We start from the raw sequence: 24182 nt of genomic DNA on the forward strand, positions 1-24182 counted from the left end.
GTTTACCTCGGCCAACAGTGGGAGCCCAGCCCAGCGCGCCAGACTCACGTGAGCGCTGTGGAGTAGTTGTAATGAGGGGAGACTCCCAGAAACTTCTGGACTTCATCCATCACGGTAGCTGGGTCTGACCTCAGCTGCTGTCCATCAATGATGAGCAGCTGTAAAGTCAAACACTGTCGCTTTACGAACAAAACCGAACACGACACTGCCCAGACCGAGCGGCCTCCCCAGACGCACGGGGAGCACCCGCGTGTGGCCGGGAGGAACGGGCCCAGCACAGACCACATGCTGCTGTCCCCCACTCTCGTGTCTCCGAGGAAGTGACAGTTAACACGGCCGTGGCCTGTCTGCGACCCTCCCGGAACCTGACCGTAAACCGCAAATAAGCACAGGTGTTCTCTCGACTTGGTGGTCCAGCAGAAACCCGATTTCCGACCTGTGTGATCAGATGACCATTCGGCCTATGAAATCCTGAGAGCTTAGGGCTGAGAAACGGTGGGGCTCACAGGGAAGTCTCCCCACTCTTCTGCAGCCTTCGACCGAGAACTGGGGTTCCGGTCCTGGCCTGGTCTGGAGGGGGAGGGGGAGCGGGGCGGACACTCTCCTTAAGTCCTGGTTGACTCTTCTGCCCCACACTCCCTCGGTGACATAGTGCACACACAACGGCGTCCCTGTGTCACTCACGGGCGATGGCATGCAGGGTGCCCACAGGGTCCTGCCGGCCACTGCCCAGCTGGCTGCTCCGCTCGTAGCCGAGAGGGGGGGCCTGGGAGTCATGGGTCTCCGTGTGAGGGACCCCCGCAGGGGCCAGCTGCTGCCACTGGGAGACCCCGAGAAGGGCTCACGCACTCGCCCACATTTGGACACCGGGGCTGACATCGAACACGTAAGACCACATGCCTTCTGCAGGCATGGCTGTCTTGGGTCACAGCTCACTACCCCTCGCCATGCCGACCCCCTTCCTGTTGGCGCGGCGCAGCTGCGTGCAGAAGCAGGCAGTTTTGGGACGTTACCTGCGAAGCTGCGAAGTGGGCCAGCCAGCGCTCTATGTGGACGGCGTACCAGCCGGGTGCCAGGCAGCGGTGCTGCAGGACCTTGAGGGCGGGCGGGGCCTGGGGTCCAGTGGTGACCACGTCGTAGAAGTCGAACCTCAGGGCAGCCGGGTCCTCGTGGGAGCGCTGGTGCTGTGGGAGAAAGCCAGTGAGACCCCGTCCCCTGCGCTGGCACAGGTCAGCTTGCACGTGTCTCCTTCACCAAAGTGACCCACGTGAGGAACCGGCTTTAGAATAAAAACCATGGTGAGAAGTGCTGACTGATAGCAAAACCCGCGCGTCGCCACACTGCCGGTGCAAAGCACAGCCTCACACAGACACCGGGGTGCGGACAGGCTATGGCGGGCAGCAAATCTCAAGGGCACAGGCCAGGACGAGAGGGGGCGCCGGGGTGTCCCTGTGGGTCCGACCAGAAGCGAGAGGGTGTCTGGGACCAGGCGGGTCGCTCTGAAGGGAGGAGGTTCAGACTGGCTGGAGGGCCCCTGCACCGCTGAGCTCACGGTTCCATGACAGCTGCCTCTGTGGGTTCTGACACTTTTCTAATGTCCCCGTGTGGCAGGACATCAGGGACGGGGCATCAGACGCCTGTCCCCGATGCTTGTCCTGTTGGCATCCACACTGCTCTGGGTCCTTTCCTGTGCTCTCCTGAGGGTTCCCTTCGAATTCCACAGCCTCGCCCCACTGCCGTGGTCTGGCACCAGGCTCAGAGCCCTTCTGAGCAGGCCAGGCGAGGCCCCCACGGGCAGGGCTGCTCTCAGAGGCGCTGGGGAGCAGCAGACTGCCTGTCACTATTGGTTCGGGGTCACACACGTTTACTGGGGAAATGTGGAAAAGTCAAGGAAAAGAAAGAAGAAACATTTCCACGGCCAGTTATCCTGCTATGTTCTTTAAACATCCCCTGTGGCCTTCTTTACCCCAGCGTTGCTTTCTACATGCCATGAACATACACAAACATGCCTGTGGGGCTGGGATTTCAGACTGTGTCCATGGTCGCCTCTCAAAGCCCAGGTCACTGGCCTCCATGGGGCCTCGTTGCCGCAGACGAGCTGGTGTCCCTCTGCCACCCTCGGCGTGCCCCAAGCTGGCCTTCACATTGCTTTCCCGCAGCGGCCTGCCCCACTCCCCTCTGCTTCACCAGGTTCCCCACGCTCCTGGGAAGGACAGGCCACCGGGGTCCCTCCACGTCTCGTAGCCGCCTGGCTCTGATGCACACATCTGCCCCGGGCTCAGACCTACCCCAGCAGGGCCTGCTTTCGGCACCGGTTCCACCCACGCAGCAAGCCCGTGGCTCCACATCACCGTGGAAGTGGGTCACGGCGACGGCCCACCCCCTGCCCTCCACTCCTGTGCCGTGACTTTTTCATGGGGACACAGAAAGCCCTTGCTCAGCGTCACTGACAGGTTCTTGGCCAGCGGTGACAGAACACAGGACCAGGGCGGCTTCACCAGAGGCCAGCAGGTGGACTCCCACACGCCAGCCCCTGCGCTGCTCGTCTGAGCTGCGAGGAAACGCCACCGAGCAACACAGGGACATTTAGGGGTTTGCCGTACTCAGTTGCCATCTGGTCACCATCCGGCAAATTTGACTTGCCCTTGACCTGTTTCCACTGGGTTCTGATTTCGGCCTCTGAGTGTCTCTTGAGTCTCCCTGCCCCCCCGCTCCGGTTCCCACCCACCGTCCGTGCACCACCGCCACCCCACTCAAACCGCACCCGCCCGGAGCCCTCGCCACCCTGTACCTGGTACCAGGAGTACGCCCGGTCCGAGGGGTCAATGAGGATGGTGATGATCTTGGCCTTGGGGACCAGGGAGGCAGCTCGCTTGGGCGCTTCTTCCGAGTGGAAATAGTTCGCGCTCTTTTCAAACAGAAAGTCACCCGTGACGTTGGATGGCGTCGGAAAAAAGTCCATGTACCTGAGGGCAGAGAAGGACCAGCTGAAGGTAAGGCCTTCCCTGCCACACGTGCGAGGGATGTGAAATGATCTGCACGTCCTTCCATCCACTTCTGTCCAGTTCTCATTATTGTACTGGTGTGAAAACAGTGGAAATGCTGTCTGCTCTACGCACTGTGCATTGCTCCCATGGACCTTGCAGGGGAGGGGCCAGGCGGAGCCCACGGGCCACTGGGACAGAGAGAAAACCCTTGAGATTCAGCTGATGTTCTGTGCTGGCAAAGCCAGACCCAGAGAAGTTGAGCTTACCCTTGGCAAGCAGCAAATGACCCCATGATGCCTAGTGAATATCTCGAAACAGTAAGTTTATGTTTGCAAACTCGAAAGTGAACTTCTTCCGTGGAGCTGGGAGCGTGCAGGAGGTGGGGACGAGGCCAGAGGGGCCACGTGCTGCCATCTCCACCCCCTGCGTGTGTCGTGGGCGCGCCCCGTGAGCGCAGGAGTGTCTGTCTGTCTGTCTGGTCAGTCCCGGGGTTCCTGCCTGTGATCGGCAGCCCTTGGCCGGCTCCCTCCCCACATGCGGTGGGGGCAGCCCCGTGTGGGATCCTCGTGTCCCGAGGTTGATGCCGGGTGAGGTTTAAGGCCGAGGGAGACTCTCAAGTGAGACCCTCCTTGCCGCTCACCACCTCTCTGACCCTCCGACCCTCCAGAAACGACAAGGAGCGAGCAGGGCTGCCTAGAAGGCACTGTTTTCCCTTCGACATTTGTTAGGGTGTCTCCCCAGTGGGGAGGGGTGAAAGGTTCAGCCTCAGGCCTGCGAACGGCCTGCTTTCCTCCTGAACTCACACCTGCGACCACAGGCCTGCCTTTAGTGCCTTGCCTGTGATTCCGAAGTCCATCTAGTCTTTTTACGGTTCATTCCAATAGTGAGATCCCAGGTGCAGAGGGGACGCGTCTCCACTGAGCGGACGTGAGTGGGCTCCCAGTGCACCCGCCCTCCCTGGTCCTCGGGGTGTCTGACAGGGCAGGTTCCTGGGAGGTGGTCTCGGTTGTCCCATGCAGCAGAAGACGCTGCCCTCAGGGTGCCCTGTGTGCCTGGGGCCTGGACGCCGGGGCCCTGATCTCTTAGAATATTAGGGTAAATCGAGGAAATGACCCAGAGAGAAGGCCAGTTCCGTTTAGGTTGTCAGGTTTATTCTACTCCATTTCAGGAGAAACACTGTGATTTAATTATCTTCTCACAAGTGATCAAATGCAAAACGGTGCTCCCTTTCTGAGCCTGTGTGACCCGCACGGATACGGTTTGGGAAACGCTCCGTCGATGGCACGACAAACACCGGCTTCGTTTACAACCCGTGGGGCCAAGGAGGGCGCGTGTCCCGGACTGCGACATGAAACAGCGTACCGATTACTTTTTCCTTGGGCGTCATTGTGAAGACAAATCCTGTATTTAGTTTTAAAAAATTCTAGGCACAGTGAAATAACAATATGATTAAGGAGAAATTTAAATATCCTTATGAATAATTCTCATGAAAAATATCCCATAATCTTCGATATCCTAGCACATTAATCGACCTGAAAAACACCGTCATCACTGCACTGTCCAGATCAAATCGGAGGCTGCACTGATGAGATGATCATCACTAGGAGTTAACGTCTCGCGTGCTGGGGCAGACGCAGGCCTGACACACGCGTCCCGTGCCTGCGCGGGGGTTACAGGCCATCGACACCGCCAGGCGGCCAGTGCGTGCGCGCTGAACGAGGGGTGTGCCGTTCCCTCACCAGTCGATGCCCTTGTGGTAGTTGTTCCCGTTGAAGAACTGGACCTCCTCGAAGGTGCGGGGGCTGGGCAGGCTGCTGACGATGGAGGGGTGCATCAGGAGGAACAGGTACAGGGCCGTGGTTCCTGCGCAGAGAAGCGGGCAGTTAGGGGGGAGGGATGTCACATCAGCAGGATTTGCACGCAAAACAGAGCATTCGATTCTTTAGAGTCCAGGTGATTTCCTTAAAGCCGGTGAGGAGCCTTTCACGTGACGGCAACCCGGTGATTTTTCACTGGTCCGCACGATTCTATTGGCCGCAACTCGTGATTTAAGGTTACCGCTGGCCCAAGTAGGCAGGCTGGCGCTGCAGCTCGCGGGAACGTCGGGGACCGGGGCCCAGTGCCTTCCTGTCCACAGCACCGAGGACATCCCGCAAGACCCTGAACCTGCTGGGTCCCCAGGTCAATGAGGTAGAACCCCCCCCCCCGGCGGGTGTCTGTTGGTGCTGCTCTGTGCACCCCCACAGGGAGGGCCGGGGGGACAACCCTCCATCTGCCCCCCCTGCACCAAGGGGTGTGTGCGGGTTCGGGTCGAGCCCACGGGTACTTACAACCCAGGGAGACGGGTCCCTCCCACCGTGAGAGAGGAGGCGGGCGCTTTCCAGCACACGGAGAAAGCCTGTGCATGCTGAGCACCAGGGGGACAGGGGCTGCGACAGAAAAGGGGAAGCCCCTCCACCAGGGCGCCAGCGTGTGGCTGGACACTCAGATAGTCAGCCTTCGAAGCCGGGCACTGCCTCCACGTGGAGGGCTGAGGGCAATATCCCGGGTTTCATTCATTTTTGTCCAGTGTCTGATACAAACACTCCAGGGAGGAAGCAGAAGAGGCCTCCCACCTTCAGGCACTCTAGGGAGACTCCATTCTATACACCACTGACCTCCTCTGGGCTTTCTCAGGGCGAGCTGGTCCGCCGCGGGAAGGAACCCGACCCACTGAGGCCCAGGCCGGCCTTTTGGACGAGTCCCGGTGGACACCTGTGCTTGGAGGGTCCCCGTGCTGAATCTAACCCTTTGGGAAGTCCTCCCCCACTCTGGTCACGTCACAGTTGGACCTGGAACCAGGAATGGGAAGGGCGCCTCTCTGTGCCCAGGACCCCAGCCGATGGGGGTCTCACTGAGCCCCGAGCCTGGCCCGGAGCAGGTCCCGCTGCCAGGGTCCCTTCCAGGGCTTGGCCATGGAGACGTGGGGTTCACGTCCATCCAGCTCCACCTGTCGGCCCGGCAAACAATGGCCGGAGGCCCCTTTGTATCTTGTGTTGAGGCACGGGCTGCCCGAGCCTCACGTGAGTTGACAGCTCGCATGGAGCCGGGACCTTTGCACTTACCTGGGCCCATGCTCCAGGGCAGGGGAGCCTTCAGCAGAGCAGCGGCCCCGCCCACGGAAGCAGCGGCCCCGCCCACGGAAGCAGCGGCCCCGCCCACGGAAGCAGCGGCCCCGCCCACCAGAGCAGTCCAGAGAATGGAGGGCCCCCTACCGCTGTGACAGGGTGGGCTTTAAGGACAGTCACAGCTGCTAGGCACACCGGGAAGCCTTTTCATGGTGTATAGAATATTATCACTTTTTTTCACTTTGTCTTGGGAAAGCCACGACCAAGCTGGAAGCTTCATCGTTTCCATCCTGGTAGGTCAGATAGTAAAATCTGAATGTGCTGTTGTCTAAACACAGACAAGGAGGGAGACTGGACACCGAGGTACTAACGTGTGGTTTTTCCAGTGGAACTAACAAGTAATCACAGTCCGTGACACACGGTAGAAGACAGGTCTTTAACCTAAATTTCTGACATAATTTTACAACACAGGGCTGTTTTGTTTCTTTCATAGCTGTTACAGAGTTAGCCCCACTGCAAGGGGTTCGGTAGGAAGTGAATGCCCATTTTCAACCACAAGCGGTGGTGGCAGATGTGAGGATGGGAGCCGCACGGGGGACCGGCGGTCGGTCCTGCTGCGATTTCCATTCCTGGAGAGACTTCTACACCGGTGCCCAGCGGTCCGGGAATTTCTGCCCACCCCATGACAAACACCTCCACGTCACACCTCCATGTGGGCTGGCCTAATTCACCGTCACCGCCCCCGCCCGTGGGGCTACGCGTGGTGTGCTCACTGATGAATACGCTTCTTGTCAAGGCAGCGAATTCGGAATACAGCAACTCAATAAAAACTCTAATTAATCGGGACATGAGCAACGTGCATAAAACTGTCACCTCCTGAAGAAAGTATAAAATATTCTAATTAAAAATGTCATCTGGTTGCTGAAATACTTCCCTCTCCTCCACCATTGCTCTCCGGCCCACAAGGAAACCTGGCTGATGAACCTCAGGTGCCTCAGAACATAAGCCCAGGCTACACTCACGCTTGATTATTCACACACACGCACACGTGTAGAACATGGGAAGGTAATAACAACAGCCGCTGAAACAATCACTGCAAGGCTGATACGCCGGGTCACACTGTTTGAATCAAGCCCCTTTTAAAATAACTGAACTCAGGAGTTAATTAGGCCAAGCCACAGAAAGTAGAAGTTAAAGTCACAGTGCAGAACTTAAACTCAGAGCTGTCAATAAACAGACATCTGTTGGTAGTTCTGGCATCTGCTGTTACGACGTTCGTCCCTAAGTCTGGTTCCAGCGGCACCCGGGTCCTTCCGAGGACCATGTGGACAGAGAGCGGGTTCGGGGCAGGGCAGGCAGTGGCAGGGGACCGCGGGGGCGCAGTGGGAAGGGGGTGCCTGCCATTCCAGCAGCGGGCGGGTGGTGCTGCCCCACGACCCGTTCACGGAAGAGAGAACGGCACCAGCGAGTCTCACCTGTTTTCTGCGGCCCGATGACGAGGAATTTGGGTAGGTGGTCACACGTCTTCTCTCGGGACCAGATGTCCTTGTGCCGTTTGTCGTCACATGGGTTCTGCAAAGAGAGAGAACAGTGAGGCCATGGGAACGGCTCCCGGCGCAGGGTCGAAGGCACGTGCCCCCTGGACCAGGGGCAGACCATGCCGTGGTTCGGCACTTGTTTCCACACCACGGCCGCCGAGATGCCATGTCCACTCCTCAGCCTTTGGGGTCTGACCCGGTCTGACCGTCACTTCTGGGCCCGGGCCCTTCCAGTTTCCTGAGGTGGGACCACCCTCCCTGAACTCCGGACACGCCCACCTTTTCTGCACCGTCAGCTTTGCCCGTCTTGGCCTTCCCTGCTCTGCCCTCCCACCCGTGGCTGCGACCCTCAGGCACCACCCAGCCAGCGACACTCGGGAGAACTGAAAGGAAAGGGACACGGTTTGGGGAACATTTGCTGACTGGCGAACCGGCCTCACTGTATCGGTGAATCAAACACTGTGCTCACAAACTGCTTTCTAAACAACATGTGTTGGGCATTGAGACAACCACATTTTTACCCCGGTGTTTAAAATGGCCCCCATCTGTGGTCCACAACGCGGTGCTTTGCCGCTCCGTCACCCACACCTCCCTCCAACCCTGCGTCCCGGCAGGGCGGCTGGGGACTGTCTCCCACGCGCTGTGTTTGTTCTCTTGCTTTCCCACGAGACCGCCAGCGACCACTGCAAAGGCACTTCGCGGAAATAAGCTGCGGCGCTGGCACTTTCGGCCGATCTTCTCTACCAGCCGCTGCGGTTCTCACTGGGGGTGTTTTCTCTGTGGGGTCAAGGTTAGCTCAGTGTGGGGTCTGCCAAGGGGAAATATTCTCAATTTGATTGTTTTCTATATTGAAATGTCTAAATATTAGACAGCGATATCTTCATAGCAGTTTTCCATTTAGAATGTCTTTTTTTGACAAGTAATTTTTCAAGGTGAAATCTGTCAAATAAGTTGTCTTTGATGACGAATCTTTGGACCGTTTCATCCAACACAGGTTCTGCAGAACCACAGAATTCTCCACATTCCATCCAGCTCTGAGAGAAAGATAACCAAATTAAAAGTAGGAGACACCATCAAATGCTAAACACAGGTGGACTCCCCACGTTCAGCCTGGAAGCTTGCTCTTGGCCACGTAGCCCTGGCCTGCAGGCCGCCTGTGCACCGCTGAGCCGCCCGTCTGCTCGGGAGGCTGCGAGGCCCAGCGTGCCCGGCCGTGAGCGCGCATAAGCCGAGGAAAGGCGTTTCTTCCTAACACGGGATGTGGGTACGCACGTTTTCTCAGACAAACACCCGTCACTTCTCGGGCCCCTCCCGGGGAGTCACACTGGCAGGTGTGAACCACTGGCCAACCCCCCCAGGATGCTCAGAGGTCGCTGTCCAGGCCGTAGCACGTCACCAGCGATGATTCCGCTCACAGTCCTCCGGTCTCCCTGTCGGGGCCCCATGGTGGGGGCACGGGTACCCCGCCTGGGAGATGCGCAGAGCACCTGGGGAGGCAGGCTGCGTTTCTCACAAATGGCGGAGGCTCTGGGCTCCCACGTGGGGCTGAACGGTTTGAAAGAGCAGTGACCCCTCCCAGGGAAAGACTGGCTCGATCCAAAAGAACGCAAAGATGCAGTGAGGACAGACTCCGTGTGAAGCAGGAGGTCAAAGGCTTTTTTGCATTTTGCTTTTTGCATCCACACCCTCTGTGCTGCACGCATCCGCCATGGAGTCCAGTTCTGGGGTCTCAGGCGGTAGCACTTTGGTTTCTGGTTTCTAGCCCTAACCTGAGCCCAGCTGAATGCAAAAGTTCCCCCACCAACTGAACCAATGGACAAAACCTCAGAAAGACAAGCCAGCGAAGAAATACAAACAACTCATGGAACAATCAAAGTGTATCATCGGAGAGAGTAAAACGACTGAACAAAGAAGCAGCTCATGCTAAATGCCAGCTTCACCACCTCCAGCAGCGCCCTAATGCAGCTCCACCCTCCTGGCTCCTTCCCCCCTCCCCTGGCCCACCCCGGAGATTCCTGGTTACCTGCCAGAGAGGGTCTCTCTGCTCCGGGAAGAGCTCGAAGTACTTGCGGGCCAGCTGCACTGGAGGCAGAGTCTGCAGCCGCAGGTTGGTCCAGCTCTGCACAAAGCTGGCCAGGTTCATGAAGGTGTACGAGCCCAGGCGGTCATTCCCGTAGTTGGACAGGTGGGTCATGAAAATGCTGATCTGAAAGGTGAGTAAGACCAACCGTGAAATATCGCAGGCAAAGGCCCCAAAGTGGTAGAGAAGCTTTGGGCAGTTCCTCCCCTGACTTTGGAATTTCGTGAGAAGCACACTCATCTTGTTAGGCGGCGTTCCGGATGGAACTGTAGCCCCTGAATTCATGTGTTGAAACTGTGGCCCTTAATGGGACTGTGTGCGCAGAGCCACAGCCCTTAGGGAGGTCGTGCAGGTTGGATGACGGCATCAGGGTGGGGCCCTACCATGACAGGTCTGCTGCCCTTACGAGAAGAGGGGTCTCTGTCTCTCCCCCCTCCTACCCCCAACAGTGTGTGGGGAAGCCCAGCGGCCCCAGCCTCTGGGACTAGGAGCTGGCAGAAAATACACACGTGTGTTTAGGCCACCTGGGCTGTGGGGCCTGGCTGGTGCCATCCACTTATTCCCACTTCAGTCATCGCTCCCGAGCTCACACTGAGGGTCAAGGCTGAGGCTCGGCACCCCGTCTGTGTTCCCTCTGGGCAGTACTGCTCTCACACCCTGTGACCTCGTCCCCACCTGGCCAGTGCCCAGGCACAGCCACCCGGTTCTGAACCAGACGCCGCTTCCAGACCTTTGCTGCTGTAGGTGTGGTCTGATGAGGAACTGTTACTGCAGTAAAGGACCTTCACTTAGCCAAACACTCAACCACACTCATTAATCCCCGTACAAGTTTTCCTCCCTCGATATTTTCCAATGTATTTTGGTGGATCAGAGACTAAGAAGGAGTGAAACCTAGACCGATTACTGCTGAAAGAACAGCGAAAACTCTGAAGGTGAATGCGGCCCTGGCCCAGTGTGCAACCCACGGGGCGCGGCGCGGAAGGAAAGACCGCTCGGGGCGGAGGAGGCGCACAGCCTTGATCTGAACGGCAGAGGGCGCCACCGCAGCTCACAGGCGGCAGACGGGCCCAGGGGATGCGCACTTGCTCCTCCGTGCCGTTTGTACAGAGAGGTGCTGAGATTCACTTATCACCTGTGATTTAGCTCTGTAACTATTTCAGAGCAGCTATTTTATAGTTATGTACCTTATTAACGTCATTAGAAAAGCAAAAGCGATAAAATGTCACAAATAACAACAGCGAAGCAAACTACCTGTGAAACGAGCCAGGGGAAGAACAGCCCGTGAGCGGGCGCAGGGACGGCGAGCGCGGCCGGCCCGGCCCGCTCTTCGGCGAGCGCTCCCATTCTCGCGGGCTCCTTCGGAAATAACTGTGGTTTTCAGTGCCCACCGCACGACGTCCTCGCAGCCTGGTGGGAACGGCCGGCTGCTCAGGGCGGCCGTGTGCGCAGCCGTGCGGTTCCCGGGACTGGCACTCGGGAGCCCCAGGAGGGGCCTTTTGTGTGAAGGAGAGGAGGCCCCTCGCTCCCCAGCGAGGCCGTCTGGTGCGAGTCACAGGCCGAGCCGCGCAGCGCCCCCTGGACTGTGCAGAGCCCTCTGCGGCCTCTCCACCGCGCACGTGGCGGAGGAGGCTGCCCGCCTCTCTGGGAAACCCTCCCCGCGCGGCCGGAGGCGGGGTCGGGGACGCCAGATAATAACCGGAGGCGCGGGGCACGGCGCAGTGAGTCTAAGCCAGTCCACGTGACACACGAAACCTCAGGACACCCAGGGGGCAGCACAGCCACTGACCCACTGACCGCGCTCCTGGGGAGGCCCCTGCCTCCAGGCTCAGGTCTCCTGGGCGACCCGGTGGCTGGAGAACCAGGACCGACCTGTTGTGCGTGACACCTTCACCCAAACAGCTTCACAGAGAGGTTGGCAGCCAACGTTTTTGGTTTTTGCCTTTTTGAAGATAAAAGACAAAGAATGTCTGTCTACAGAAGACAATATTAAATCCATGTGAGTATTAGCTTGGTAACTCTTTAAAGAGTTTTCTCTTTCCCATTGAAATGACAGGAGGCAGATTATCTGGGGGCTCTCACACGAAAACGTCTGAGACCGTGGACGACAGCACTTGAGGAGGAATCGCGGAGAGACTGCAAAGGCGCCCGTGGAGGCGGAATCACTCCCCACCGTTCTTTCCGCCCATTTGTCCCCCTGGGCTGCATCCCAGCTTCTTACTCGAAAGGTCAGAAGAGAAAGGCCATTTTTAAAAGTCTTTACTAGCTTGTTTAGACAGGAGTTTAAATTAAAGGCACCAAGTGCTAGGTGACAGAATGTTCTTCCTGGAGATTCGCGTGGCCATTTGCACCAGCTCAGGGTGCACATGTCCCTGGGGTTTACACTGGCCAATGTCTGTCTGTCTCTGTGTCCTCCTGGCAGGACTCAATCCCAGAGTTTCTAGAACGTAACATGGTGTCCATAGTTGATGGCCACACAATTGCAGTTGTTCTCATGAGACCTTTACAAGCACAAAATACTATGCATTTGATCCCAATAACTATGCATTTATCACACGTCACTACTATGATTAAGAACTGAGACCGTGTAAAAAGCATGTGCTTCCAGGTAATTACAGCCTCTGAGGACTGAATGATGAACAGCCAGGCTGCAGGTGGAGCTCAGAGGAATACAATAATAAAGTAGGAACCTTCCGCCGGCTGGCTGGCACCTTCCTTCTAAGATGGAAGTTTAAGTCACCCGAGTGTCTAAAACCTGACGGGCACAGATAAAAACACTGCCTGGACAGAACTGCGAAGGTCACTTTTAGGCCAGGGCGGGGGCCTGGCCCCGCATCACCACGGCACTAACAGATCCCGGCAGCCCAGCGCTTCTGCCGGTGAGTAGGCTGAGCTCTACTTGAGAAGCAAACCCAGTGCCCAGAGCCCGAGGGCGCCACCGGGAAGGAGCCCTGTGGCCAGGGTGTGGCAGGCACTTCCCTAACGAGCCCTGTGCATGGGCGGCTGCTTTGCCTCCGACCCCCGGAGGCCGGCTGGTGAGCCCCTGAGCAGAAACGCATTGTGTTTTAAAATATGCCCATTAGCTTGTTACATTATTGATTAGGCTTTTGGTTCTCATACAGTGTGAAGACAAATGGAACCCAGGGTGGCGTCCCCAGCAGCCCCTCGACGGCCCTGGCTTTCCATGCAGGTCTCCCAGGACGCAGTCTCATGTCTTTACCGGAGTCCGAGCACAGCCTGAAGGTGGGGAGAGCAATCCGGCGTCAGAGGGAGGCTCACGGGCGGGCAGCAGGGATGCGGGGGTGCTCCCAGGTGTACGCACATGGCACAACCTCTGGGTGAGAATTTGGGGCACCCCGAGCACCCTTTTCTCAGTCCCAGGCAACCAATCGCTTGGTAAGTACACCCGTCTGTGCTCTCAGGTCCCGAGACTAAAGGAAATTTGCCCAGACCTGGGATGTTGTTCTGCCTGTCGATCTAAAGCAATGTCATCCACTTCGCACTCACTGTTGAGAGGGCCCATGTCCTTTCCAAGAACGGAACACAACCCGAACGGTCGGTTAGTGGTCGGTCCTTCCCTAGCGCGGCCATCGAGGCAGCCTCGTGCCGACTTCCCTCCGTGGCCGGGCCAGGCAGCGTAGGCTCCCTCCTGCCTCATTGCTCGATGAGGCTCTAAGAGAACAGCTCCTACGGAGAACGGGGAAGGGGCACTGCTGGGTCCCGGAGACCTCCCTGAGGGGGAGTGGGGGTCCCCAGCGGCCCCTGTGCTCACGGGGGCCTGGGGTTTGCCCTCTGGCTCTCACAGACTTCGCCACATGTTGGTCTAACTGGGAAGCGCCCTTTCTGGGGACGTGGGAGCTGTGCTGGCTCGTGTTTCAGGTCTGCAGAGTCTAACAGGGCGCACGTGGCCGGGTCCCCACGTGGCCGGGTCCCTGTGTGGCAGTGGCAGGGCATGGCTCGGTTTCGGCGAGGAGCTGTCTGTGGAGAAACGTGTGAACACGTCCACACTCGCGTGTGCACACACACAGTGACGTTTCCGGTCTTTCTTCTTAGAACAATGACTTAATTCTCCCACGCCCGCACTTCCACTCTTCTGAGGACTTTTGACTCAACATGGTGTTCTATTTTTACAATTTTAGTGAGAAAGTAAACCACAGACTGAAATAATGTTTCAAAACGATGTTTAATCAGCTAATGTGAGAAATGTCCTGATATTACTAAGTTTAGGGACAAAGAAAAATTAACGAAACCTAGGTCGCACACATAGCGCTGGGTAGTACCAGATCTTTCTCTGTTATTCCCTCACTATCGCGCCCCCTCTGATATCCTCACCCAAACGATGCCGACTTGACTCAAACAGCGGAATGGAAAATATTTATGTATCTACGAGTATTTTTAAAATTCACTTATTAAAAAATTGCCCCCTCCTGTTCAGGGACATCCTGCAATGAAGAGTACACAACAGCCACGACCATACGAAGCGTCCTATTGGCCCGCGGTTGTTATGGTGACTGTGGATGGGGTGCAAGGGCGGGGCAGGAAGGTGGTCCATGTGGCCTCCGGGGAGGGGCTCACAGCATTCCAGCTACCGTGCCCTGTTCTTAGAAACCCGAATGTCTGATTTAGGTCAATTCGATGGCCATTCAAGAATTTATGAATTCAGATACTTCCTATTTCCTCGGGCAAATCTTTACTCATGAGTAGAGACAAGTTTATTAGTATGAAATCAAAAGCTTATTGAGAGGAGCAGCAAAATAGAACATTAAAATGCTGGAGGAGCTGGGAATAAGTCATTTGGAGTGTGGATTTAAAAATTTTGACTTAACTAGTTTGGCTTTATGAAGAGCCTGTCTCAGCTGGCAAAAGGAACGACTCCCAGGTCTGTGGGAAGGAGGTGATCCAGGGCTGTTTTTATTCGCTTACTGCGTCTGCTAAACACCCGTGAGCTGGCTCTGTGTCCCCCAAAGGGCGAGGGGGCTTGAGAGCTGGCAGACACGGAATAGCAGAGGCCACGGGGACAGCCTGCGTCTTGGGGCGTGTGAATGAGGTCGGAGCAGGCTCCTCCAGACCCATTTAGGGCCGGGGGGGGGGGGGGGGAGGGGGCAGAAGCCGTCGCCAAGGGCACAGTGGCAGCTGCTCTCAATGCCCGCTCCCTGGATTTCTCGGACGTGCCGGTTCGGGGCGTGGACGTTTCTGTCAGCACAGAAGGAGGCCCCGCAAGTGTCTCCCCTACTCAACGTGTCACTCACACCAGGGAGCGGGCTCTGCGTGTTCACACCCAGTGTCTGGTTCTTTGTCTCAGAGAAAATGAGAGGACTTTCCCCGCAACTGCGAACAAGAGCAAGCAGTGGCTGGGTGACATCTGAAAACGTGAGAAACGACTTCTCCATCAGATCTGTTCTTCTGCTCTGTTGATCGGTCATTCGGCCCCACAGCTGTACACGCCGCCTCGGGGCCAGCACATGTCCCCCGTGGGGCTGGACTGCGGACTCGCGAGGCCTAATGACTAACAGCGTGAGCGCCTGACGAGCATCTCAAAACCAAGTTCCCAGTTCACGGACTCTGGACCCGTCCCCCAGGCTCGCCTCTCCCAACCGCCCACCTCAGTCAGCGTGGCTGCCCACCGCTTCTTCACGCTGAGCTCTCTGGGTTGCCACCGGCCTCTTCCCGGCACAGCTGCTCCTGCCCCCACCGATCAGAACGTCAGCAGCCGAGGTTCTTGCCCTCTGTCCCGCACGGCACCTCCCCCGCCCTGGCCCCCCAAGTCCCGGCTGGCCTGGGGTCTCGGCCCCACGCACCCTCCTGGGTACTGACTGTCCTCCGTTCCGCAGTCAGACTGTGTCTCTTTAAACAGAATCTTACTGCCTCGGACCCCTGTTCAAAACCTTCCAAAGACATCCCATGTGGCTAGCCACAGTCTTCTAAAAACGTAAAATCCACGCCGTAAACGTGGACAGAACAAAGTGCCAAGTCCTCCCATGGCCTGCAGGGCCTGCGGGCTCTGGTCCTGTGACCTTGAGGGTTTTACCCCTGACCCCCTCTCCTGTGTCCAGCAGACCGGACTCCAGAAGGTTCCTAAACTTCTCTGTGGGGCGACTCTCCCAGCGGGGCCCACACTAGGGACGGTCACGGGGTCTCCCGATGCCAGCGGCTGTCACACCCTTCGCCCAGCCGCGCCCCTGCTGCAGGTCACTGGTGTCCTGTCTCTCTGCCGGAGGACGTGCGCGCACACACTCACTGCCTGTGGGCGGCCTCGCTCCTCTGGGGTGCGGCCGCCAGGCAACACGGGCCTCCAAGCAACTCATCCCCCTTTCACAGAAAACAGAAAATGTATAAAAATACTGTGGGAATTAGACACTCTTTTTCCTTTTGCCACCTCAAAATGGTTTCTCCTAAAATGGCAGCTAATGAAGATTTTAAGAGTTCTCCATGGTCTGCTGACATGTTTTTGCCATTGCATTCATCATAATATGTGATTATGACAGTACTTTAAGAATCATATTAAAGTTACCGCCATAACCCCTGTTCCCTTTCATAATTTTAACTGTCTCTCTAGTGCGATCATTTACCTGGCTCCGGAACAGGAATAAAGAGAGGTTAGAACATTAAATACAAACTAAAGGCAGGCGGGGAGGCGGAAAGAGTTCATCGGCATTAGCTGTGGCCAGGAACAGTTGAACAAAACGAGTGTAGAAATGACCTGTGACCAGTGGAGTGTGAATTGGGCTCTAAGCTTTCGGAGAGCCAGAGTGGAATGGGGACTAGTCTGTTGTGCGGGTCACCATTTCATAAGAATAAGAAAGCAATTGTTCAAGAGGGGCAGAACTATTTCCTGCACTAAGTTTCTCCAGGACTTTCTCCCCAGATCTTCCCGGAGACGGCCCTACCACGCGGTAAGGGGCGAGGCCAGCAGGGCCACTCGGAGAGTCCCGGCAGTGTGCGTGTGTGGTGCAGACGCAGCGTGAGCAGGACGCCAGCAGGCCGAGGTCTTGGAGGGGACACTGGCTGGGACACAGCTCCCGCCTAATGGCTCGACCCCGGGTCACTGTGGGAGTGTCCTGGGGGATGCACAGACTGCCTGGATGGAGCCCCCGAGCCCGGTCCACTCCGTAGGGGCCAGGGAGCCTGCTGGGCGGGCGGGCACTTGGTTTCAACTCTTCAGGGTTCTTCACTTCCTAACCCTGACACCGGGAGGAGACAAGGTTGTTAGTGTGCATGAGGCCGTGCATCCCAGAGAACAGGAAGGAGGAGAAAAAGGAGGGGGAGGGAGGGGAAGGGAGGGCGGTGGGGGGAAGGCTGGGAGGAGAGGAGGAGAGGGAAATGCCGGGAGACGCAGGGACAGCGGATGCAGAAGGGCGCCGTTGCCACGGTGACAGGTGGACAGTTGGCGGTAAAGGGCGGGCAGCAGGTGCCGACCTCGCGTCTGGTCTGCCCTCGCCTAGGTGAGCCCCGGTGTCTGAAGGTTCCAGCAACTGGCCCAAACCCCACAAGGTCCAAGGAAAGAACGGCTGTTCTTCTGCAGCAGGGGATGTGCTGAGGTGATGGCAGCTTGAGGCCTGGGAAGGGAGGCGCCGGCTGTCTTTCTAGCCCTGAGGCCCACACTCGGCCCCCGAGGGGCGTGGCCCAGGCGGGACGGAGCAGCCCCTACTCCCAGGCCCCTCTGGCACTGTGCCCTGCACACCCCTGGCACGCCATCAGCTCCTGGCAGCCGAATCAGTCAAGAATGCATGCCCTTGCCTCACTTGAAGGTCACAGCGCCCTTGGCTTTTCTGACCCTTTCTGAAGCTTCCGCATGCCAAGTCTCTGTGTCCCCTCCCCCTGCAGCCTGTGAGGACGGTCCCTGCGTTCTCGTTTGTCTGGTGTGCGATGACACAGACGGGGTGCTCATGGTGAAGGTCAGGCAGCCACTCTCCAAATCAAAGAGGAGACGTTTGACCTGTGACCCGAGGGGGGGGTCGGCCTCCCAGACTCCGGGGGGGGGGGGGAGCAGCTCCTCGGGGCCCAGAGCCTGGTGAGGTTATCAGGGCAGTGGGGGCGGGGTGAGGGGCGGCAAGTGCGCTGTGTGTCTGGGGAAGGTCGGTTGTGGGGTGGCGAGTGAGTGTGGAGGGGACCAGGTCAGCGGGGAGAAGGCAGCAGAGAGCTCGGTCAGGGCCCGGAGCTTGAACTGGGTCCTGAGACTGCGTGTGAGAAGCCCTGAAAGGCTTTCAGAGGGGCCGGGCACACCCTCTTGCATTTAACGGCCCCCCCCACCCCCCGCCCACTGCTCTGGGGACAATGGAGTCCGAGTGGCCGGAGTGGGAGCAGATTCGAGGGCAGAGCGGAACAGCGTCTGGAAGGCCGTGGAAACGGGAGAGGAGCCGCCCCTGGGCATGTTTGGGAGCGACGTTGACAGCACGTCCTCAGAATTCGTGCATCCCGCAGACCGTCTTGGCCCACCGCGGGCACAGCACTGAAGGGGAAGGTCTCGGGGCGGCTGGCGCCGTGTGGGTCTCTAGAAAGTCACTTCAAAGCCACGCCCGTTGAGCCCCTGGCTGCCGACCACCGGCCCCCACACCCTCTGGCTCACAGATGGGCTCCTCCCCCGAGTCCGAAGGGCCCATGATGATGTCACCGGAGCCATTATAAACCGCAGCAGCACTTGTTAAAGATGAGCTCAGCAACAGGGGGGTAAAGGCTGCCTCCAGTCTGGGGCCATGCGATGTGGCTAAGTTCCTTCCCTATTTCCCTAAACACGTTTGTGCGTGCAACACCTCCGCCGTGCGGCAAGCCTGCAGAAGCAGGTTCGATGGCTCCAGCAGGGGGCGGGCAGACGGCAGGTGGGCTTCTGGGAGGAAAGTGCAGGAGGACAGCAATTTTTAAAAAGATTTTATTTATTGATCTTTAGAGGGAAGGGAAGGAGAGAGGGAGAGAAGTATCAGTGTATGGTTGCCCCTTGTGTGTCCCCTGCTGGGAACTGGCCTGCAACCCAGGCATGTGCCCTGACTGGGAGTCCAACCCGAGACCCTCAGTTTGCAGGCTCACACTCAACCCACTGAGCTACACCAGCCAGGGCCGCAATTTTGAATTCACATATTTTATTCTCCTTTGATGTGACTGTGGACCTCTGGGTGAAAGAGTTTGAACAGCTACAATAGCGACTCAAGAAGGAGCAAAGATCCGCTACTGGCACTTATCCTTTGGATGGCCTTCCTGGTGCCCGGAACGGCGATGACAGTGACAACGGGGCATCTGGGGGGACCACGTCCACTCAGAGTCTCGTCTTCACACTGCTGAAGCCCCCGACTGTCAGGTGGTGGCAGCCTTGCGCTCACAGGTGCTCGGCCTGCTCTGCGCTTGAAGTCTCGGCCGCCTCTTTAGCCCGGCGGCCGTTCTCAGGGACGGGCTGCTGGGCCTGACCCTCTGCCAGGCATCCGGCTCAGCGGAGACCGACCTGGGGGTCCATGGCTGCGGATGAACGAGCGTCCCCCCTCTGTGGGGGGCATGGACCCTGCCTAGACTTTTCTACTTAGTGAGCGGGTTGGGTTTTTAAAATTTCTACTAGGTCCAACTCATTCATCTGCATTAGCTATAATTACGTGATGTTTGGGAAGGTCTTTCACCGATCGTGCCATTAATTCTTATGTGCGAACCACAGAGCTCACTCTGACTCGGTTTATTCACATTTTGAGCGAAACTCGTGTGACAGCCAGTGTTGACTCTGTGGCTTCGAGAACCGTGTGTGCCCAGCAAACCTCTCTTCTACTAGAAACAGAAGAGCACAGGCGTTAAGACCAGCAGCGCGGACGACGACAGTGACCTCTGACAACCCCCTCTGAGCCACATTTAACAAGCCGCCTCGCATGTGATGGCTCGATTTGTTTCCCTGGAATAAACAACAACGATAGAAACGTTACCACTTAAAAACAGCTCAGAAGGCACAACAACGTGGCTGGACTGAGAACGTTTCAGAAGCAAAACCCACAATGAACTAAGACCTTTGCAAAGAGAACGTCTCTTCCATGCATCGTTCACGGTCAGGAGGGGAGAAGCCGGCGAGCAAAGCCCAAACTCGGATGCGCCCGGGGTTTATGGGCGCACACCCGCCTCGGATGGTGAAAGGGACATTGAGTTCCACTTCTTCAAATAAGAACTATGTCCGAGTTACTCACATTTTCTCTGAAAAATCGACACGCATCTCCTGCTCTCTCCCCCATTTCACAGACAGCCCTGATGGAGAGGGAACCTGGATGCCTTTTCCTTCAGAATCCAGTCGGCCAGGAAACCCATCCTGTGCATCCCAACCCGTCACACACACACACACACACACACACACAGCGACACCATCTTACAGCAACCTCGTCAGAGGTCTCCGTGACGAAAAACCGAAACACGAGAACTAAAGTGGCTGGGACACTAACACTCGGGTGCTGCACTCTAAGCAGGTGGCGGCATTGTGACAACTCATTACAAATTACACACCACATTTCCAATTATTGTTATTATTTTAAAAATCCTCACCCTAGGGTATGCTCATTGACCCCAGAGAGACAGAAAGAGGGAGAGAAACAGATCATTACCTCCACCCGCCCCCCGTACGCGCCCCGACGGGGGATCGAACCTGCACCACTGGGTGCAAGGGCAATGCTCCAACCGACTGAGCCCACCGGCCTCTGCAATTTCCAGTGATTTTTCTCAATTATTTTTCCATTTAAGATTCATTAAATCTCAAAGAGAGACTTAACAAATAAATACCAGCACAAGTGAACCTGAGTGACAGAACCCTGGGACCTCTCTCGATGAGACTGGATAGATGAAAATGCAATGCTTTAAAAAAAATTCTCCAAAGAACACCCGCAAATTAAGTATTGATAGAAATACTCCTTATCCTACCAGCACATAAGCCACAATGGAAAATCTCAGGCAAGATAACTCCACTTCCTGAAACGCAGAAGCAGGAACTGCAGCAGGGCGCGATGAGGACTGGAAACACGGTGCTCGGAGGGCCTCAGAGCCCGTGACCCTGGTGGGGACGAGAAAGCAGGAACTCCGAGGTGGGGCGGAGACCCTCCCTCCGGCGGAGCCTCGCCCGGGGCTTGCAGCACCTGGGACCCCGCCTGGGACACGGAAGGCCAGCGCTCTCCCCTCACCACTGGGAGGGCAGCGATCTCGCCCCCACACGCCTCTAAGTGCCTAGAGCACTGGGACCCGCATTTACACCTTCGGTCACTCATCTACCGACCGAGGCCCACGCGGGGAGGAGGCTGGGCTCCGCGCCCCCGGAAATGCATTCCTGCGGGGGAGAGTCGTTCCGCCGCCTTCCATAACGCGCTCTGGGAAAACGAAACTATCCCGTTACCCTCGACGAAACAGACTTCCCCAATAAAGCTCTGCTGTGTTCATTTATTGTTCTAGGGAAATGAAATGGGGAAAAAAAACGATGTAATTTTCTGACTTGTTCCTGGGCTGCAACTAGGCAGGAATGCACACTGTGTTCCCTTGGAGCCTGGGAGCCCTGAGTGGGGAGGAGGCCTGGCTCCCTGCTGTTGGATGGGAGGGCAGAGTTCCCTTCTGCAGACAGACCCGTGCACCCTGTGGGGGGTGCACCACGCACTCTGCCCTCCTCGGGGTGCAGGGACCCCACGCTGGGTGGTGATGCAGAGCCTGCACCCCCCTGAAAGCGGGGAGGGCGCCGTTTCTCCGCACTCTCCAGGCCCCTGTGGTCACTGGTCTTCCCCTCAGAGGAGACAAGAGGAACACTCCCCTGTAGAGGCCAGGATCCCTGGGGACCCAGACCACGCAGAGGTCTGCCGGGAGCGTGAGTCACTGGGCGCTGGGGACTCGAGTCCTTTTGTGAAGGGCATGCCTACAAATCTCCAAGAAAAGTTTAGAAAACCAGACCGAGGACCCCTGGCTGGTGTGGCTCAATGGGTTGAGCGCCAGCTGGAAATCAAAGCATCGCTGGTTCGATTCACGGTAGCGGCACATGGCTGGGTTGTGACCCAGGTCCCTAGTAGGGGACACGTGAGAGGCAGACACATAGTGATGCTTCCCTCGCTCTAAAAGTAATAAACAAAATCTTCAAAAAAAAGCAGACCAAGGGAAAAGGAGAGGTGATGTGGTCTCTCGTGGAAACGGGGTTTCCCACCATCTGCACCCTCTGTGGTGTCCACCCACCTGGGCGGGAAAGGGGGCTGCACCCGAACCCAGGCTGCACCCCCACCGCACTAAGGGCCTGCAGGTCGCTGAGCAGGTAGGAGGCAGAGCTCCCCTGAGCAGAGCAGCTAGACTGGCTTTGTTGTGCGAACACACACACTTTGGGAGCACCGTGACCCAGTTAGAGACGTGCCTGGCAGGACCAACCGGTAGGGTCAGAGGAGGTTCCCAGCTGTCCTCGTGGGGACTAACGCAGCAATTAACACACAGTCAACAACAACAAACCTGTGTTCCATGTACTCAGGACTCTAAACCTGCCCTGTGTTATTGTATAAAGAGGCGTATTTTGGTGAAGTATACAACTGCTTTTATCCAGTCGTTAGAATTTTCCATACAGCACACAGCGGCTACGGAAACTCGAAATCGAAGTCATCAGAGAACACTGAGTGCCTGGATGTCCGTCATCAGTAACTTCTCTCACCTGCTCTAAGCAGACTCGGGAGGCTTCTTGCAATCTGATTCTCTGCGTTGCACGTATGACGTGCTTCTGAGAACTGTTCCTGCATCAGGAACAGGACGTGGAGTCCAGCTGCGTCTTCCCACGCTGAGGTTCTTCCCACAGCCGCCCACTCTCCAACCTGCTTGCAGAGCCGCAGGGGTCAGCGGGCGGGCCTGCCGCCAGACACGGGGCTCCGAGAGGGAGCCAGAAGCTCATTAAGGAGCCCCTTGTGCTCCAAGGGCAGCTCCAAGTTCACTGGAATTTGCGACCGGCCCCAGATAGGCAAGTGCTGGGGGTCTGGGCTCTGTTCTGCACCTGGGAAAACGAGGCAGGTTTCCTGGCCATTTCCAAGCATTCTAGAGTCTGAGCATCTTTGGACATGTCCATTAAGAAAACTTGGAAAATCCCACTTTCATACTGTTCTTCATGCAGGAGAAAACTGGAGTGAGTAAGGAGGGAAATGACACCTGGTAGGGCACATTCATTTCTAACTTTATAGCCGCAGGCGCACCATTCGATACGGCCCAGACTTCCTCGCCATCAGCAGCTGCTGCATATTTTATAGCACAGTGTCTGGACTTGACTGATGGTGGCCTACCTGGCATAAGCTGTTTCACCTCATCCATGATTAAATTATATTTCTTCCTGTCTGAACAAAGATTATATTGAAACTACAGGAAGGATTTCGGCACCAGGGAAATACACGTTAATATTCGACAGTGTGGAGCACAACAGGGAAATACCAACCAGTCTGTGATGGGGTCGAGAAAGAATCCGGGGAGAGGAAGTCCTCTGAATGTTAAGTGACACGGGCCAGGCTGTTCTTTTGAAATGCCACGTAAATGCCCCCGTCGTTCAATTTTCAGTTGCATGATTCATCTGGGCAAAGGGAGCTGGCGACTGAGGAAACCAAGAAGCCCCATCCTGGTGGGTCTCTGAACCGAAAGATCTCAATGTGGTGGTAACAGTTCACAGGTGAGTCAAGATGTAAAACACGTTCCAATGAGCATTTTCTGTCTCATGGTGTACGAGAAAATAATGGCATCTTAAAGTGCACAAGAAAATAGGATATCAGCAAGAGTCAAAACACACACACAAACCAACGGTTGGAAATGCACAAAGCAAACCTATCAGAGGCCTTCGGGCACAGTGAGGGTGCTGGCGTACTTCAGGGGGGACGGGCACTCGCGTGAAGCTGACACTGAACGCGGACGTGGGAGAAGGGTGCTGGGCTCGGATGGCACATGTCCGACTGCAGGGTGGACGGGGACAGTGGAAGCCAGGTATACACGTGTGACCTGTCACGGTTCTTGGACCCAGTCTCCCCCTCAGGCAGATGAGCTCCCATAGCAGAAAGTGATTTCGTTGCCAATCCTGCTTTCAAGTGCTCTGGGGTCAGGGGAGTGCCCCCAGACACGCCCGCCCACCATCTGAGTGTTCAGTGCCCCGGGACACAGCCCCACAAAGGAACCCGGACACCACCAGGAGCTCACACCGCCCGGCCGTGTGAGCGGCTGCCCGACATCTGTCCGGGCCCTGGTGGCGGAACTGCTTTCTCTGCTGCTGAACCTCCCTGTCTCATCTCACTGTTCGATCACGTGGCAAGTGCACCCTGTCCTCTGACCTTGCAGCACGGGTCTTGCTAGATTTCTAATGTGGGTTTGTCACATCTAAACTTAAACCTGCCTTGTATGTTTTATGCCCCCGATGAAAGGGCTCTGCCTCTCCAGTCTGACCGGATAGAAGCGACATTGATTCTCAGCAGCAGGTGTGACACCAAGGCCACAGAGCCCACACTCCTGCAATGTGTCTGTCTGAATGGCTTCAGAGACAAGGAGTGTG

The 24182-nt window shown here is 56.9% G+C and overlaps 1 protein-coding gene across 1 annotated transcript in view; it reads right to left on the reverse strand.

Moving 5' to 3' along the window:
• Positions 1-44: 44 nt before the first annotated feature.
• The window catches only part of LOC118980021 (bifunctional heparan sulfate N-deacetylase/N-sulfotransferase 4), a 49341-nt gene continuing 25203 nt past the window's right edge, over positions 45-24182 (reverse strand). The window contains exons 5-10 of the mRNA XM_037036325.1: positions 9656-9838; positions 7570-7666; positions 4727-4850; positions 2792-2966; positions 1014-1184; positions 45-158 (exon numbers count right to left, since the gene is read on the reverse strand). Of these exons, the coding sequence (XP_036892220.1) occupies positions 45-158; positions 1014-1184; positions 2792-2966; positions 4727-4850; positions 7570-7666; positions 9656-9838 (864 nt within the window). The remainder of the gene's footprint in view (positions 159-1013; positions 1185-2791; positions 2967-4726; positions 4851-7569; positions 7667-9655; positions 9839-24182) is intronic.

This window comes from Sturnira hondurensis, unplaced genomic scaffold, assembly GCF_014824575.4.
Source record: "Sturnira hondurensis isolate 20B ecotype Veracruz unplaced genomic scaffold, ASM1482457v3 Scaffold0022766, whole genome shotgun sequence".
NCBI lineage: Eukaryota > Metazoa > Chordata > Mammalia > Chiroptera > Phyllostomidae > Sturnira > Sturnira hondurensis.